This window comes from Ammodytes marinus (assembly GCF_949987685.1).
Source record: "Ammodytes marinus genome assembly, chromosome: 17".
NCBI lineage: Eukaryota > Metazoa > Chordata > Actinopteri > Uranoscopiformes > Ammodytidae > Ammodytes > Ammodytes marinus.
Window position 1 is genome coordinate 24,593,570 of NC_137221.1, and position 20,433 is coordinate 24,614,002.

Below are 20,433 nucleotides of genomic sequence, written 5' to 3' on the forward strand. Positions count from 1 at the left end.
TGTCACCGCATGTGTGTGTGTGTGTGTGATGCATTGATCAAGGCGGAGAAGTTGCTAATTACAGAAAAGTATTAAAAACAACAAAAACATTGAACATATTCACAATACAATACAGAGAGACAGTGGTGTATAGAGAGCCCCTGAAAACTATACTTCAGTTATGAGTAAGAAGTCAACTATTATTATCACACCGTCTGATTAAAAGTACACAAGTATCTGATTTTAAAAGTATTTAAAGCTGAAGTCAGCCATTCTCTTGTTTTTTTAAATAAACTCCCTGTACGTACTGTGCGTGCTCTGTAAACTAGTATGCAAACAACGGGTACGTAAACAAAGGGGCTCGGACCGAACTACAGTAGCTAGCAAAATGCCCATGTACAGAGCCTAGGCTGTGTATTAACGCCAGATTGTTTTTCAGCACACACAGTGCCGTGTGGTGGATCGTGAGGAAGTGATTTTTGACAAGTGTTCTCCAGAATCACTGACTCCACCTTTAAGTATAGTATTTAGCTCACATGGAATGTAGGCTGAAAGATGCAAAAGTACAAATACCAAACTGTCAAAAATACTTAAAGGTGCACTATGTTACTTGGGTGTGTCAGACAAGTGAAACTATTCTAAGATATATTCTCATATCTGAAAAGATAAACTTTCCTCACAAGAAAATTGGATGCCTGGAATACTGTTTGAAGTTAGAAAGCTTCCTGAAAAGTTACTGTTCACGGTTGTTGTTTACAGCAGGGCCCACAGTTTCAAGTCTTACGCTTGGTTCCAGGTTCTTCAAAATATTTAGAATAGAATGATTCAATACTAAGAATAACAGAAAATATGTTTTGTAAACTAACTACCGGCTCTGCAAATGTAAACAAATCCCCCTCCTCTGAAACTGCATAGTGTACCTTTAAGTTATCAGGTACATGTTGTGGAGTAAAACGTGCAATATTTCAAACTGAGTTGTAGTGGAGTAGAAATATAAAGTAGCATAAAAGTAAAATATTAAATTCAATATAACGTACAAGTGCCTCAAATACAGTACTTCTTTAACTCTGGAGACGACTACATAACAACAGAAACATTTTCACCTGTCAGTCAAAGAATACACAAGTTGAAGCTTGCACTCGCAGCGACCCAAAAGCCATCACTATCCATTGGTCATACCTTTCCTCTGCGCCTCCTGCATCCACTGCAGGTGTGAGTAGTCTGGCTTGATCTCGGGATAATATTCCGGCTGGTGGTGGAAATGACTAAGAGAGATGTCCATGCAGCAAAACTCGCTCTTAAACGCAGAAGGGTTGCTGTCAGTAGGGTAAGAGCCAGTAGGGTAAGAGCATGGAGAGTAGTAGTGCTGCTGCTGCTGCTGGCTGGAGGGCCAGGCCGCCTCCATGCAGGGTGGATGGTGCAGCGGCTGGGGTTCACAGAGTCCGTACCCTGGTCCCTCACTAGAATACATGCAGTGCTCCCCCCCAAAACCCACTCCACCTCCGCCCTGCACGGCGTAGCCTCCCAGCCCCGCGTGAGGCAACTCATACATGTCTGGAATGCAGTAGTTCATCATGGAAGAAAGTACCACGAAAAATTCTGGCTAAGCTACAAACTTCTTGTTAAAAAAAGAAAGAAAAAAAAGACAGGTCCAAGAACAATCATCGATGTGGAAATAGGCGTTTCCTGATGTGTAATAAAATACTTGATAGAGGTGGGCCCTATGTAGATGCACACACTCTTCACTAACCAGATCTACACACCACAGACTACATACACCTAGCAGTCGCCCCACCCAGCCAACAGCCAGCCAAAGTGGGAAGCAAGAGATTTAGGACGACGCAGCGCACTAATCTTACACACTGCACAAATCCTCCATGCACCAAGGACAGGGGCCATGATGTCACAGATTAAGACTTTGCATGTTGCACCTTGACAACAGCATAACTACCATCAACACCCACCGAGCCACTTCTCTACACTTCTGAAGAAACCCAAGAAGGCTTCAATGAAAACTTTAAAACTTCCACTTAAAAAGCCCTTCAAAAAAAGGTTTCATCTTATCATGAGGTCTTCTCCTAACCCAGATAGCTTTCCTTACCCATTAACCTTTCACCTTGGCATATACTCCCTTGCTTATCCTGTGGGTATTTTAACAGACATCATATAAGCTCACTCAGGTCAGTGTCAAATAACTCAATGAGTCACAACTAATCACTCAATGTTTTGACACTAAGAGGATGTTAAGAAGGGTTTTGTGTTGTTAACACGTAACCCTAACCCTAAGACTGTAACATGTAGTCAATGAATTCATTCAGATAAGACTAAGCACCTAGCAGTATTTTAATGTAGGAATTACTGAGAATTAACTACAAATATACAAAAAAGAAGTTAAATAAAAGAAAAAATTACTTATATTTGTTAATTATCTGTATTGTTTAGAAGATACATATTATCATCTAAATGTGCACACCAACACTTCAATTAAATAAATTAAAGTGAGACACTGCAGGTAAATATATATTTTTTAGATATATCATGATGACATTTTGACAGTTGATAAATTACATTAAAACAATTACTTTTTGTTTTACAATTTTTTCACAATGGTTTGAATCAGTATTCAAATTTGGCAATATTGAAATAATAATGCCTACATTTCTATCTATTTCAAAAGCAAAAATCTAGATGTTGGATCAAGCCAGAGTTAAAATCTTTTTAGTTTTTTACAGAACAGATTATGGATACAGCTTGTTATCATGAATACAAATGTACATGTACAGCTATATCAAAAATCAGACAGGATATGAACACACAAACTTCTGTAATAACCTTCAGAATAGTTCTAAGAATGAAGGAAGGTTTAGTTGATGTAAGTGCTTTAGAAGTTGAGAATTTTGGTTCAGAGTATTGAAAAAAACTAACGTTTTAGACAATGGCCGTTAAAGATGGTTGTATATGAGAAATATACAGACGTAAACAGACAAGGTTTAGTCAAATAAACACTTAAATGTACATTATGGACCTTTGATTTATACTTGTGTGAAATGATGTTAGCATGTTAGCAAAATAGCCAAAAATCTTCAGCACTGCTTGAATTCTTTTAATTTTCGCCTGCTGTGTCTCGCGTTACATTTCAATTTAATTAAAAAGAACAAAAAACAAAACTAAAATAACAATCACACACACACACACACACACACACACACACACACACACACACACACACACACACACACACACACACACACACACACACACACATATATATATAAATACACATATATATATATATATATATATATATATATATATATGTATATGTATATATATGTATATGTATATATAAATAAAACACATTATTATTATTAAAATATATCGAACTAACGGACTGTATTTTGTGTCTGTGTGTGTGTTTTTAAATTAATTACATTATTTTTTATAGAATAATGTTTGTTGGAAAACCAATACCCAAACCTCCCGCCTAAAATGAGAATGTGAATGGCAAAATCAATATTGTTTCCCCAAACTGTAAGACACTTGGACGACACACTGGGTGAACTGTTTTCAGATAATGCGCCTAATGTCCTAGACACGAGGACAATAGCACAATGTATGGCAAAATCAATGTACTCAGCCACATTGATTAGACTCCCTCTTCAATAAAAATGGGATAAGCCTTATGGCGAGGATATGCTTCTGATGAGATTCATAATGCCTCCTTCAATAATTTGTGTTGTGACGAACAGCCTGTTGTGTTATAAATGCTAAAAGTACATGTTAGCTCTAAACAAACAAATAGAAAATAGAAATGTATATAGCCTATATAGAAATATTTTATTATGCTTGTGGTTACTTTCACTTTTTATTTCTACAAATACTCTCTTGTTTTCTAAACCCTGGTAATTTTCACAAACATTTCTGAAAAATTCTTAATTAAAAAAAATTATAACTTCTAAAAAGTGTTAAAACTTTCTGAAAACATAGAATTAGATAGCACAACTTTTACCATTTGGAAATGTTATTACTATGAAGAACTCAAAACTTGAATTATGTACGAATGAGAAGTTATCTCAACAAAAAGATCATTAGTTGGCTCAAATGTAGGCAGGCTTTTCTTCAATCCTAATAGTTTTAGTTGTTACAAATGTAAAAAATCTAGTGAAGACATTTGCCTTGAATTTTTCGAGCCTCATGTGATCCTGTCTGAATCCAAGAAATCTATTTTTAAGATGGTCTAATTATTATATAAGTAAATCAGTTTATGCTTATCCAAGTCATTGTGGTCAATTGCTAAGTTTAAGGGAAACAGATCATTTCAGACACATCACAGCCTCTCAAAGAGACATCTGGGTAAGATTTGATCAGGCAGATGTCGTTTATATCATCTTAAGATTACTGAATAGCACAACACGGACCATGTTGTTGGGGTGATGGATGATTGAGGTGGTCATAGGAACATTGTAGACATGTTGAATGGGTGATCACATGGCCCATGTCTGGGTTTGGGCTTTAAGATCCCTGCTGCTTGTACTTATGTGAACTCTCTGGTTCTATGTCAGCCTGTCTGCGTGTTCGCCATCACAGCTTGCAATGAAAAAGACACGATCAATAATGTTTGGTGGTCAGATTATGAAGGAATATGGGTAACCAGGGTCCACCCACACGCTTGACTACCAAAGTTGATCTGCTTTGACATTGATCAATAGATAAGATAAGATAGTCTTTATTGATAGATCAATCTGCTCATGTCTTAGTTGGGCTGTGGTTTGCATTGTGTGTCTATAAGCTGTGAAATGTAGCTGGTTTGACCAACGTAGGAAGACAAAGACAGTTGTACATTCACACGTCACATGTCACACGTTTAGATGACTGCAGGTCAATAGGCTAACATATTTACCTCATAGATAGCATCATGACACTTTGCCAGTTGATGACTTTACATTAAAACAACTATTTTATGTATTACAATGTTTTCAGAAATGACCAGATCGAATAAATATGCCTATTATGTGAAAGAAAGCTCTGGTCCATAAGTGCCTGCTAACTACATTTACTGCCAGTAGAAATGCCGGATCACGGCTTTAAAATACTGTATTTCCCCTCATTAACATTTGAGCACAAAATGATATATCGTATTTTTTACAGTAATGTATGCCAAAGAGAATGTAAAATCAGCATCATTTGACACATAATTTGTTGGGCTCCCTTTTCTTTTTGAAAAAAAAATAAAACAAAAAGAAACCACAGAAGAAATACATAACCTGAGCACATATTCAGTAAATATATATGGATTATCTTCTTTTGTCAATGTATACAGCTTTCACACTTGCATTCGTAAATGAATGCTACACTAGTTTCACCTTGACTTAACAGTACTACGTGCTTGTCCTATGGCAACACTGTGACACATGAATAATACAAAATATTTAGAATTTGAAAAAATCTGTATGATCTGCTTAAATGTGCATGCTTGTACTGCCTATTTACACCGTGTGCACAATTATTAGGCAAGTGAGTATTTTGGCCATATCATAATTTTGATGCATATTTTCCAACTTCAAGCTGTATAAACTTGAGTGCTTATTGGATTCAAGCATACCAGGTGATGTGTATTTGTGTAATGAGTGAGAGTGTGGCCTATAAGGAGATCAACACTCTATATTAAGGTGTGCATAATTATTAGGCAGCTTCTCTTTCTCAGGCAAAATAGGCCAAAAAAGAGATTGAACGGACTCTAAAAAGTCAAAAATTGTAAAATGTCTTTCAGAGGGATACAGTACTCTTAAAATTGCTAAGATATTGGGGCGTGACCACAAAACCATCAAACGGTTTGTTGCAAATAGCCGACAAGGTCGCAAGAAACGTATTGAGAAAGAAAGACGCAAATTAACTGCCAAAGATTTGAGAAGAATCAAACGTGAGGCTACCAGGAACCCATTATCCTCCAGTGCTGCCATATTCCAGAACTGCAACCTACCCGGAGTGCTCAGAAGTACAAGGTGTTCAGTGCTTAGAGACATGGCCAAGGTAAGGAAGGCTGAAACCCGACCACCACTGAACAAAACACACAAGTTGAAACGTCAAGACTGGGCCAAGAAATATCTGAAGACAGATTTTTCAAAGGTTTTATGGACTGATGAGATGAGAGTGACTCTTGATGGACCAGATGGATGGGCCCGTGGCTGGATCAGTAACGGACACAGAGCTCCACTTCGACTCAGACGCCAGCAAGGTGGAGGTGGGATACTGGTATGGGCTGGTATTATTAAAGGTGAGCTAGTTGGACCTTTTTGGGTTGAAGATGGCCTCAAAATCAACTCCCAAACCTACTGCCAGTTTTTAGAAGACACTTTCTTCAAGCAGTGGTAGAGGAAAAAGTCTGCATCTTTCAAGAAGACCATGATTTTTATGCAGGACAATGCTCCATCGCATGCATCGAAGTACTCAACCGCATGGCTAGCCAGTAAAGGCCTTAAGGATGAAAAAATAATGACATGGTCCCCTTCCTCACCTGACTTAAACCCTATTGAGAACCTGTGGGCCCTGCTTAAACGGGATATTTACAGTGAAGGAAATCAGTACACCTCTCGGCACAGTGTCTGGGAGGCTGTGGTTGCTGCTGCACAAAGAAACTGACAGACTCCATGAATGGAAGGCTTGTGACAGTTATTGAAAAGAAGGGTGGCTATATTGGTCACTGATTATTTTTTTTGACATGTCAGAAATGTTTATTTGTAAATTGAGTTGTTTTATTATTCTCACTTTAACAGATGCAAATAAACAAGTGAGACAGGAAAATGTTAGTTTTTTAATTTAGTTTTATAATAATTCTGCACACTAATAGTTGCCTAATAATTGTGCACATATGTATATTCTCTTAAGAAAGACAAAACCTCACTTTTACTTTCTTAATCATTCAGGTTTAGGTTCATTAACATTTTGGATTGACCGAGAGCACTGTAGTTGTTCAATAATAAAATGAATCCTCCAAAATACAACTTGCCTAATAATTGTGCACACAGTGTAGTTCTGTTTCAGCCCAGGTGCTGGTAATCCTGCGTGTTTACGGATATTCACCCTCAGAGCGACTTAAACATGTCTCACGCCTCATGTTGAAGTGAGCAGTCATTGGCTTCTTAAGCTCATTAGTAGTGAAACACAAGCTGGTCTGTATGGCTGTGTGTTCTGTGGTGCACCCCTACCTTTCAAAAACAGCCTGAGATTTTAAAGGACTAATTGATATAGAGGTTAGCTTAGCTCAAATAATGCTAGTGAAGGGGAGCAGGTCAAAAGGGCTCCTGTGTGATTGTTTGGGCTTGTTTACATACCATGTTATGTTGCACCCTATCTTTTTTTTTACACTTATGTCTTTTTAGAATACACACTGGAAGGAAACCAGGAAGTGCCCATGACAGTCACGTATGATTCTAAAATGACATCAAGTGTAAAATATGCAACATAATGTGGTAAATAGACACGTCCCAACAAGCACAGAGAGGCGTGTAGTGATGTTTTTAGTAAGGTTTATCTTTTGACCTGCTCCCCTTGACTACAAGTGTTTGAGCTGAGCTAACCTGGATGAGGGACCTTTGCCCATTTCTATATCAAAACTGCACACACAATTACAGGAACGTTTTTTTCTTGAGCCGAACAGGGAGGTAAAAAGCTGAAAGAATTCAAAATGTTGAAATATTCCTTTACACTTAGGGCTAGTGGCTCCTCATGAAGCATGGCGTTGATAAAACGTGTCCAAAGTCACACATCTGTAGCTCTTTCTAAAACTATTTGAACCATGGCTCTTTTTAGGGAAAGGGATCTCTCACATGCTGACAGAGAGATCACTGGTTCAGCTGATGGAAGACTGAACAAATCATTTGTATGTTGGTTAAAATTCCCATATCGTTAGCCTCATAGCATAATTGCCTAAATCATATTTACTCTACTCTACTTTTACTCTACATTTACTCTATTCTACATCTACTCTACTCTACATCTACTTTTAGTTAGCCTAGTAGCATAATTGCTTAAGTCATATTTTAAGGGTTATAGAGTAGGGTAACGTAGATGTAGAGTAAAAGTAGAGTAAATATGATTTAGGCAATTATGCTATGAGGCTAACGATATTCCAGCTGTTTACTCTATGAAACCAATCCAACAGCAATCGAACTGCCCCACAAGTCACATGCTTTTCCAAAGTGTTGGCATGACTGTACCTAACTAAGGTGTTCTAGTCAGATTCACTGCCATCTCGGAGGCTGGTTCAAAAGTGCCCTATACCATTTACAAGTCAAACTTAATATGAACACTTTAACATCCTTTTTTGTCCATAGCACACAAAAACATTGTTGAGATTAGACTACCGAGGCAAGTAACAATTGACAATCATATAAGGACAAAACAAAGCAGTGAATGTGAATTAATAAGAATCATGGTCCTACCTGATTTTACAAAAGTCTGTTGTTCAATAGCCGCTATGGAACTTCCCCTCTGGACTTCTATTAACAGTTTAAATTCATACATTTAATAATGATTTCATCTACCATCGTGACAATTATTTACAGCTTCCCTGTCCATCCCACTCAATACAAATGATGTCCCCAATAGCCGTATCTTCAAGTCATAATTATTTGATTGGGCTGATTTCTTATTGCATTTACATAATGTACAATCACAAACATATTGGACTAATATTTATATAATGCTGTCTTCAATGGACTTGGAAACATAAGGGGATAATTTAACTGTTAATAATTCAATTGTAAAAAAACAAAAAAAAAATAGATATAAATTAATTGTAATACAAGCAGATATGTAGATATGTGGAGTTACAGTTCTTAATACTTCTTAATGAGCAATCTATCATAAGAATCTATGATCTTGACATCAAAACAAAATTGGTCGAGTTATGTTATATTAGCCTATACATTGCAATGGAAGGGCATTTTTGAAGAAGGCACCTATTTTACCAATAACTTTTGGCCTGTTGTCTGACCAATGGCAGACAATATGCTTTGGTTTACATCAGACTAACTTTTGCGTACATGTGTTTTCTGTCAGGTTTTAAGGTGATCCTTGACACTAGTATGAACAGCTTGTGTCTGGCTAAGGGAGCATTGCTCTGTCGGTGGTCGCTGAGAGTCTTACAATGTTTCCTCGATTGACCCAAAGTCTGATTTAGGTTGTATCCATTTGGATCTATTCTTTTGGCTGCAGCTCTCAAACTTGATTAGAAGAAGATGGAAAGGTCAAACCAGTTTAATCTGCTATATTTTTAATCACAGGCAGATGCTGCTGGCATTAAATGGAGGAGGATGTTTTTTAACTAGGTGGCTCATGATGATCAATATATGAGTTACAGGAGTTTATTTGTCATATGGTCGTATGTGCAGGGAAGTGCAAATCGGCGCCCACACAAACAATTTAGTTTGTGCTAAAAATGCAATGTGGAATGAGGAATATTTATCGTTAATTGTTATATATATAAACATATAATAGTAAAGGAAATAAATAAATAAAGCAGAACAAAGTCATGAAAGCTTGTCGTTAAAAATCCCTTTTTTTGTCATGATCTTGAGGAGATATTCACTGATTTTGACAAAGTGATTTTGACAACAAGAATCCCACCTTTAATGGATGCGTCATTTTATCACGTTAATAAAAAGGTAGAGAGCTTATTTCCAGTTAAATAAGAATAAATGGAAAGTATATAATTCCCCAAATTATTTTCTACTTTTGGGGGCCTTCTTTCAGACCCCCAAATGCTCAAATATAGAATGTGTCAACAGTGTCTCAATATCCAGAATTCATGATATATTAAGGAATGAACTGAGTTATTGTATAGTTGTTGAAACTGTTAAACTTCTGCAATAATGTCCGTTTTTATATGTATGTATATATGTTTGTATGCATGTATGCATGCATATATATGTTTGTTTGTATGTATGTATGTATGTATGTATGTATGTATGTATGTATGTATGTATGTATGTATGTATGTATGTATGTATGTATGTATGTATGTATGTATGTATGTATGTATGTATGTATGTATGTATACATACATACATACATGTATTCATTGTGTCTTTTCAGGGCTGTATGTTTTCAGGGCTGTGAAACGTTTCATATATTTAATTGTGATTAATGCATGACTGTTCATAATTAACTCCCAATTATCTTTTCTAAATGTACCTCAAAGGAATATTTCAAAAAGTTTTTAATAGTCTTATAAACATGGGATACATTTTCTTGCTTTACACAAATGTATGTTTAATACTGTCCAGAATATTATCTAGGAAAAAAATTCAAAAGGTACTGCATGCTCACAATATATGATGAAAGCTTAACATGGGTCTAAATGGGAGGAGAGCTCTCTGCATCAGCTGTATGCTTGGCCAACAAGTGTTATTTAAGAGAGATTTGCATGGCTTACTCTTTGAGACAAGCATGATCCTGGCAAGATTAACCATGGTAGGCCCTAACGGTAGCACTAACCATGCACAGAGGTAACATACTCCATAATGCATACAGTGGTGTTCAAATAAATGTTCCACAGCTAAACCCTCGAATTAAATAAATCTGTATGTATGTATTAAGTCTGTATCTACATATGTTGTCCTGCATATTACAAAGATCTTTCATTTTAAATAACTAGGAATAACTGAATTTTGAATATCACAAATTAACACAGTAAATTTGTTTAGAATATTATCTCATGATTGCACAAACTGGAGAACGACAGACCAGGCAACAATGAATGATGGATGTTTAATTGATATAATCTGTCTGAAAGAACAGTAAAAAAAAAAGGTTTACGATGGGATTAGCAGCTCCATAATGTAAGAAGTGTTAGTGTGTGAGCAGAAGTCGTGAGCAACATGCCCAGCAGCTGGTAAGAGGCTTTGAAAAGAGAGCTTGATACCAGTTTGACTTTGAGATGAGGTGACGTCCTCGTCGCCACGCACTTAATCTGGTTTGGAGTTTGTTAAAAGACTCTGGACCGAGACGGAGCGATATACGTCTGTCGATATGGAGACAATCTGTTGTCTGAGTGGACAGCATTTACACCACGTTCTGCCCTCTCAAATTTTTAACATTTACCTTTTTTTTTCATTTAAATACTCTATTAATAATTTAAAATAAATTAGCGTAGGACTTGTTTCTAAATCTTTTTTGTTAAGTCCGCCGCGCAGGAAACGCAATGTAAAAGTTTTTGTTAATTCATTTAAAAAAAAAAAATGTTTGTGACAGATGAGAAAGGCTTCGGCAAAATTGACTTGGGGAATGCAATAAAAATGGTATGCTCCTACAATGCATACATATTGAAATATAATTACATTATTATTATTATACATTAGTATTAACATGAATCAGAGAAGTGCATAATAACTCAATTAAAAGCTAACAAATATACATCTGCACATTAACACCTACAATTAAAAGCTTTAAAACACCAGTAGAGAGGCTTGATTTAAGATCACTTTGTACTTTTTAAATGTAAAAGAGCGGTACTAGAGATTTTAGAAGCATAACATATCACTTTTAGTACATACACACAAGCCGCATACCATTTGAGTCATTCCAGCGTAACACACACACCCTATAATACATTTTAGATCATCATTCAATTCGTCTCCACTTACCCCAAATGTATTTTCTATCAGGTGCATCTTTTCATCTTTAACCATTGTTCTAATAGAAACGTGTAGAAAGAAAAGAAGGTCCAAAAGAAGGTTTCACACTTCTTGCTCCTTGGAACACCATCATCTTTATCTCTGGCAGCCGACTCCAGCAACACGGCCTTTCTATCTCAACATAACCTGCCCTGCAAACTGCAGCATCTCTGTGGATGTCACCTCAGCACAGTGGCCCTTGCACCAGGCTTTTAACACAGATATATTCCCCTCCGTAATTGATTGACTTTAGGCCTTGGGGGGGTTCAAAGCCGGTCATGGATCATTTCTTGGATGCGAGGGAATCTCTTCTACCCTCGACTGACACACTGCCCTGAGCTAAATGTCCCCTGGTTACCTGAAGAAGAGGGCACATGAGTTGGTGAACTTTTCCCCTTAACGTTCAGGGTTAAGCTCAAGGGAACAACAGCAGGCTCCCATCACTAGAGGTTATAGTTTGAGAGGATTATCCAGCACTTTTAGAATGAAGTGCAGAATTCTAATTATTTTTCAAATTCATTCATAGGATAAATCTCTCACAGCCAGTGCGCTCGTCATACAAAGCTCTAAATGGACGGTTTGTCCTACATGTCGGTAGAACTGTCTGTCTAAACAGTCACTTATTATTAGGAACCACTGCGTTCACACAGAAGACTCGCAGTTATTATTATTTGCCGTTAGCCTGATTTCTGTAATGGAATTTGGTATTGTGAATGCTGGAAGCTTTACAATGTGCATGTCATGTCTAAGTCCTGAGTGAAGAGGCAATGTATTTCTCAAGCACTTTAACCTAAGCCTGCCAAGACCCATCAGGATGATTTAGCTAGTCACGGTCAAGTAACATAAATTCACATCTAAGCCCAAAGGCCAGACAACAATTACCGTAGACTTTCTTATATGTCCCAGGACAAATGGGTGAATTGAACACAGATTATGCTCCAGCCAGGCATTCCAAACAAAAAGCAGGCCATAGTGTACCTAACAATTACGTCAATGTTGGACAATTTCACCTTACGATTTATATCCAATGCAGATGTCCAATGCCACCGCAAGAACTGTATGGAAAGTAAGCATGTGGTGGTCAAGTTGGTGCATCCAACTTGTATTAGTGTACTATATGAATTGAATCCATTATTTGTATTATAATTTTTAATATACTCTGTTTGACTTTCATGCAGGAGTCCAGACTGCTTACTTTAACCATATACAGTATATTTATGTTAATACAATATAATAAAATATAGAATTAAAATCATTTATACAGGGACATTGACATATTGATTAACCTTTAAAAGTAAATATGGAAGATTGGAGCCAGTATAGCTAAACAGACAAACCATGCTGCTTATGACAGAGCAGACATTGGGGGGTCCCTACAAGTTTATTGGTGAGTGCTAAAGTGCTTAAGAGCTGAAGTATTAAAGCACTAGTGTCATTGCACATCGCCCTATTGCAAATACTAAGCACACTCAGATGTGTGTGTGCAAATATTACCGCACTGGGCTAACATACATATCTGTAAGTATGTACGCACTATTGCACAATAAGTCATTTGCATACATAAATGTATGTATATATGTAATGTACACTGTAAATAATTACCAGAATTTCACAATATTTACCTGTAATATTTGACAGTACATTACTGTATTATCACTTTACACATAGTAGTTGCAATGCACCGATACACCGATTCACCCATTTGTCGCTCTGCACGTGCACAGGCAGTGAGACAGGTGCCCTTTTGTAGCGTTCTCTCTTCTGATTGGTTATCAGTAGTGGGATCCCCCAAAAGTGTATTTGCCGATTACATGCAGAGCGAGTGACTGAGAGATCGGCTTTATGAAACACGCTCACTATATCACTGATCACTGTATGAATCAAGAGCAATTTAACACTTATATTAACATAAATAAATCGCTTACTTCACCTTTAATAGTGTATGACATCCTAGCAGGGGATAGGGCTGGCCCATGGATAAGCTGCCTATATGGTTATAATGAGAGTGATTCTCCACGGGACAGGGAATGGTAACTGGTCCATTTTTAAAATTGAGTTCATTTTTTTCAATGTTGGACATTTCTTTCCAGACATTTTTATAATATTCATATTGTGCAATGCATATCCAATATGTGATAGTAATTATTTTTAACTTAATGGCAACCTTTGAGTCCATACCTGGGATCAGTTCTCATAATGGACATACCCAATTCATAAAAGCTTGCAGAAAATATTTATATAAATAACAAGACTTGAGTGCTTATGCTTCATATCCCAATGTTTTATAATTCAAGGATTTATGGTAATATTAGGCTTGCAGTGAAAACAAAAACAACAACAACAATATAATATGTCATGCGTAATGTGAAATGTTTTTCGGGTTGTCAGTAAAAAAACTTTTTAATAACTACAGATGCATTCTTCTGCAAGTAACTCTGGGCCCTGTCACCAAGGCTTGATCTGAGCTGCTTCTGTTCCCCTCACTGACCTCATTAAGAAGTCTGCAGACAGGCCACGGCTCAGATAGAGAGAGAACAAGTGAATCACCATGACACAGATTTTCTAGGAGCAAGCATTATTGGATGAGATTCCTCAGACACGCAGAGTTTAATTCCATTTTTTTTTAAAACAACAAGACAAAGCTGTCAGAACGGCTCCCTTTCTGTTTGAATGTGGCAATAATGAGAAAAGTTTTGAAAGTCTAACTTCAGGTCACGGGTTCAAAGGAGGAGAACACATAATAAAAAATCCACCTCCACAGTCCAACATTACACAGCTCAACCTGAACAAGTGTGTTCTTCAGCTGTCTCTATCTTTCTGGACACCTGTGTTCAAAAAACCTCAGTCAGATTTGAGTTATGAGGTCATAAGTGGAGAAGCCACGCCCCCTCATTACCAACCTAATGTAGCACTACCACCACCTGTGATAAGGACGATCCCAGATCTCCCCCTCGGCAGAGATATAGAGCCAATCAGAGCAGACTGGGCATTTCGGGAGGCGGAGCTTAAAGAGACAGGCTCTTAAACACAGATTTTCAGACAGAGGCTGAAAAGAGGAAGTTTGGCAATGGCACTGTAAGAAATGTATAGGGTTTTTAGACACTACACCATGAAAACAGTTTACAACCCTAAATTACAATTTTGAACCTTAAAATGAAATTAATATGTGACCTTTGAAGATACTGATTCAATGACAGTGCACCAAACGGATTCACCAGTTATTAGTTAGTAGAAAGATATTTTTGTGGAACCATGCCAGCGTTTAATCTTGACATAAAAAATCAAATAATAATAACATGCAAAGCTTTTCAGCTAAGATAATTTGGTGACACAGTAAGTCACACAAACATACTCACACACGGAGTGCAGAGTGTAGCCTACATTATGTTTTAGGTGGGTGTGTATTTTAGGTCCAGCTGTGTTAATTCAAAACATATGGGATTCAGTGTGCATTGCTGACTCTGTTGTAAGTGTAGTTAATCTACTACATCATTAGTCAGTGAATACGCCGAAATTATTTTGTTTAGAGTAAGACAGTTTTATTAATATATCATGTAGACAAGCTGAGAGAGCCACTTGAAAGTTCACGCAGTGTCTTATCTATGCATGAAGAATGTAAATAATGTTCCTTGGCACTTTAAAATTGATGGAGAACGTCTAAACGGGTTGAAAAAAAGGGCTTTTATGCACGTTCATAGACAAAGACAAACGCATCATGGCAAAAATGAACCAAATTAACCTGAACTCCAGGGATGAAAATAATATTTTCAAAATCTACTATCAATCTATATATATATTAAACCCACACATGGACTGCTGTATTATTCTCTGACACTGTGTGTGAGATGTACCCGGGGATTAAGAGCACAGTAAAGTCACATACAAATGGAACCATGTAATGTTGATAGGGTTAGAAACAGATTATTATAAAAAGGTAGCATCATCAGTATTGGGTCTATATATACAGTATTTTAAGTAAGGTGATTTCTTGATTTAAAACCAACCCTAACAAAAGCTTGCATTCCCCCAAAACAAGATGTAAAATGAGCCCTATCGTGATTTTTAGTTTGGCTACAGAGTAACTACATATGAGGACAGCTTTCTGTTTCCAATACCAGTCCTTAATGCTAACCAAGTCAACCTTCATCATTAAGAACTTGATCTAATGATATGAAGAACAGATTTGTATTATATTTTTAGATTTATTATGCCTATGCGCTGGCAATTGCAGAAGGCCGGACGTATACTGTTTTCAGAATACGTCTCGTTCGAAGATGAACCGATAGGCTGTCCTAGGTCAAAGGTCAAGGTCAAGGTTCATGCCTCAGGAACACAATCCCTGCGTTCCAAATCACATACTCTTTCTTTTTACTACACTACATACTAAAGTACAGAAGAGTTTAAGAGCCACAAGAGAGAAAAAAATATCAGATAAGGAAGATTTTTGTTTCATTATGGTGAGAAATGTCAAGAAAAAAGACAAATACTCCAAAATGCAATTGGAGTTATTGGGGCATTTATGTATTTTCAGCCTACTACAATTGACGTGCATGTATTGGGACATCCTAAATCTTTTTCTGGCATACCAAATAGTATGGAAGTATGGGGATTGGAACACAGGGATATTCTCAATAAAGCTTGAAGGGATTTTCATCAAATTTAGCACAGACTGGTCTCATACCTTAATAAGAGGATGAACTGATTACATTTTGGAGGTCAAACGTCAAGTTCAATGTGACTATGCGTATCACTGTGTATTGTGAACACAATATCTCAAGAAAGTGTTGAGGGATTTATCGAAGGTTTGCACAAATGTCCACTCTGACTCAAACATTAACTCAATAGACTCTTTGCACTTTGACTACAAAATTAAATAAAAAATCCACTTGTTACATCTCCATGTAGCACTTACATGTGGCACCTTGTAGTTTAGTCTATTTGAAGCTATAGTACTTACATGATTCATGTTGTTCTGAGTTTGTACCTTCATTGTTGAATGCACTTAATTGAAGTCGCTTTGGATAAAAGCGTCAGCTAAATACAATGTAATGTAGATTTTTGAGGTCAAAGGTTACTGTGGCCTTCCATATTTTGAGGTGTCAGTGACCTTGTACTATATTGTAGCTTTCAAGGAGCTTTACCTTCTTTAAAGCATTGCCTACCAACACTGTTTGGTTAGTGTATGCATCTCCAGGCGGTATTTCTAGCTTATTTTGGATCTGTTTGCAGGTAGTTATATATACCAACCTTTAAAATGAAAGCAATAGAAGAAATAAGAAGACATGAATTGTGTCTGTCTGCAGCTACTCAGCCACATACCATGCAAAACTGTTTCTGAAATTAGATTTCAGTGAAGAAATTCCCCCATGAACTTGGTAAGTTATTTGAGTCATGGGATATGATGACCTTTGAAAGAAAAAAAGCTTAAAGGATATGAAAAAGAAGAGAAAAGAAAAAAGTCTCTACATTTCTGCAGTGATCTACTACTTACCCCAGTGATCAGATCCAAACAAAATCAATCATGTCATTGAAGGCCTTTCACAACATGTCAAGCTTAACCTGAAACAGCTCCTCTGTTTTTTTAGAGAAAAGCTGTATAGCGCTCAAAAAAAGACTGAAAGAGAGAGGAGGAAAAGCAGTGCGGCAGAGAGAGGGAGGATAAATATTACCATTTTGAATGGCCTCATCTTTCCAGCCGGGGGAGCAATTTTCTGCTGGCTCTAAAATAGACGGGGAGAGTGCACTTTAAAAAAAGGAGCTATAGTTTATTTTCAGTGAAAAACAGGTGAGAGATGCACACTGACACTGCTCTGCTTTTCACATCAAATCAAAAGGAATCAACGGTCAGGTGCTAAAATAAGATAAGATAAGATAAAATAAAATAAGATATTGTCATTGTACAGTCAATACAACGGAATTGGGAGTGCCAACTGAAGGTGCATTACACATACAAAAAACAAACAAGCAATTTAAGTTAAAAATAGTAAAAAACTGAGACACAGAACAACAAGAACAACATTTGGAACAAGACAAGGACAGGCGATGTCAATGAATAAATATAAAAGGCTGTAAGCATATTGCACTTTGTAGAAAGTGAGGTATATGTGTGTCTGTTTCATGTTTTATGTTTTACGAGTGTTAAGTTAACAGCAGGTTAAATGTAAATTCAGCATCAGTAAAAACGTATTGACATTATGTTGTTGTTGCTCTGGTGTTACAGAGGGGATTGGGTCCATTTCCGTCATGTGATACATGTGAGTTCAAGTCTGTTTACTAGGCTGAGGTTGGTAGCATATGTGCAGGGTCAGCCAGGACACCAGGCTTAAATCCATTTGTGATGGCCCCATTCACCCTGTACACACGATCTATGTTGAATAAATACATGCACAGGACTGTTTGTTCAAATCATGTACTGTACATGAGGATTCATGGGGGTTTAACACAACCTTAAATAGCTTTTAAGGCTTTTAAATGGGAATACATTCTTAAAAATTTAGAAAATAAGTTCAATTCAGTGCAACACTTCTGCTTTTTCCAAGTTCCAACTCTGAATTTTCCTTGTCAAATGATGAGGCAATTTTAAGGTGCACTGTGTAACTTTGGGTGTGTCAAAGAAATGAAAAATGTCTAAGGTACGTTCTCATAAATCAATAGACAAACTTTTCTTGCAGGAAAATGTGATCCCTGCAACATTGCTTGGATTTAGAAAGTGTCCTGAAAAAAGTTACTGTTTCACTGTTGTTGTTGTTTACAGCAGCAGGGTCAAGTTTTTCACAGACATATTGTAGTCTTACGTTAACCATGTTCTTCGTAATAATGTTTTGATGATTTATGTTGATGATAGAATTATTCAATACAAAGAATAACTTGTAGAGAAAATATGTTTTTGCCTGTGTGTGTGTGTGTGTGTGTGTGTGTGTGTGTGTGTGTGTGTGTGTGTGAGAGAGAGAGTTTGTGTTGGAGTGATAAGCCCATCCATCTTACCTGACATACTGGTGGGATTCAAGGCCAAGTGGTCATCCTCAGAGCCTCCTCAGACATCTGGGTAGCCACCTAGCTGGACACAGAGCCAAGGAGACATCCATCACTAAAAGAATATTATGTTTTTTCGACACTTTGATCTCAAACCTTAAAATATAAAGAAAATGTTTGCTTAAAGCCGGTCCATCCCTTCTGTATAATTTGAAAAAAAAAAAATCTAATTGTATATGTGAAGTGGAAAAATGGGATACAATTAGGCCTCTTCTTGAAAGAGGTGTTTGATGCATCAATTGTATTCTGTTTATCAAAGGGGATCTAGCACACATACCCTGCGTTCCAAATCACATACTTTTTTATTTTTACTACACTACATACTTAAGAGTTTTAGCACCGCAGGAGAGAAAAGAAAATCAGATAAGGAAGATTTATTTTCATTATGTCGAGAAATGTCAAGAATAAAGACGAATACTGCAAAATGCTATTGGAGTTAGTGAGGCATTTATGTATTTTCAGCATACTACAATTGACGTGCATGTATTGGGACATCGTAAATCTTTGTCTGGCATACTATATAGTAGGGAAGTATGGGGATTGGAACCATAGATAGTAAATAATGATTGGAACACAGGCATGCTATGGCCGTTGTGACATTTGGCCCCCGTTTAGGGTGACATCTAGTGGTCAAACATGGAAACCATTTTATAACGACAACAAATATTCCTAGGAATGACACGAGAGAACTGTTGATTACAGACTTTCTATACCCAAACAACATTTAACCACACCCCAGAAACCAACATGTTTAAAAATGCCCCTCTCTGCAATATATGCATACGTCTGTCTGTCTGTCTGTCTGTCTGTCTGTCTGTCTGTCTGTCTATCTATCTATCTATCTATCTATCTATCTATCTATCTATCTGTCTATCTGTCTATCCGTCTGTCTGGCCGTCCATCCATCCATTATATACGTTATCGACATCAGAGAAACAGAGATAAACCAAATTTCATCCGACAGTCACAGCTTACTAGGTGCTCTCACTGGGAGGCATTTCAGGACAACTCCATTCCATCTGATGGGAGAGGTCCACAGTTGGGCGAATGTATTTTTGGAAATCGGGGGGGGAAATCATCCAGCCGGGTGCTTTTTGCGACTCTCTAATTGCCGTTTCTTTACATTAGCGTCCCAAATAAACAAGAGTGACAATAATGGAGTGAACCGCTGCAGGCTTAAAACTAGCTGCAGTCAGTGGCACATGAGCAGGGTTGGCCCAGTCCACCACATTATTCCCTTTTCTTCTCCCTTTCCTGCTCGCTCCATCTGATTATTTTATGCTTCAGTAACAGATAAACGAGTTTGAACTGTGTGGAGTGGGCCTGGACAGCTAGATGACTGGTAAATAGATCCATGCCTCTGACTCTGTGCTGTCATTGCAGGGACTTTAGTTGTAAAAAGCAACAATATGTAACATGTCAGCTGATACAATTCTCCCTGTTATTGGACTATAACCCAATTTTCAAGCTAATTTCTTATCTGCCACATTTCTAGAAACCCTCTTGTGTTTTTTTTTTGTTTTTTAACTCAGTCTTTGCAAGCAGTGCTCCAGGCATGGAGTTGTGTGTGACTCACATTTTCTCTGTCTGTACTGTATGTGCTCATATTGATTTCTACTCTTGACTTTCCTGGAACAGCCAGGGGCCCAAACGTACTCCTTAAAGACTCCATTATCCAGAGCGATAAGAAACTACAGTCTGTTGTGTAGTTTGTGGCTGTGAAAGTTATGTCACGGTGTATTAATAT

General features: G+C 37.2%; 1 protein-coding gene across 2 annotated transcripts in view; it reads right to left on the minus strand.

Annotated features, from left to right (window-relative positions):
* thrb (thyroid hormone receptor beta) overlaps window positions 1–20,433 on the minus strand; it is a gene marked incomplete at its 5' end in the record, with an annotated part of 126,518 nt that overhangs the window by 12,049 nt on the left and 94,036 nt on the right. Inside the window, 2 exons of one of the 2 annotated variants that reach the window (XM_080046069.1) lie at window positions 17,324–17,374; window positions 18,639–18,711. In XM_080046069.1, coding sequence (XP_079902195.1) covers window positions 17,324–17,374; window positions 18,639–18,645 — 58 coding nt within the window. Of the gene's footprint in view, window positions 1–1,158; window positions 1,553–17,323; window positions 17,375–18,638; window positions 18,712–20,433 lie in introns of those variants that run through there. The other variant, XM_080046068.1, reaches the window with a different exon arrangement.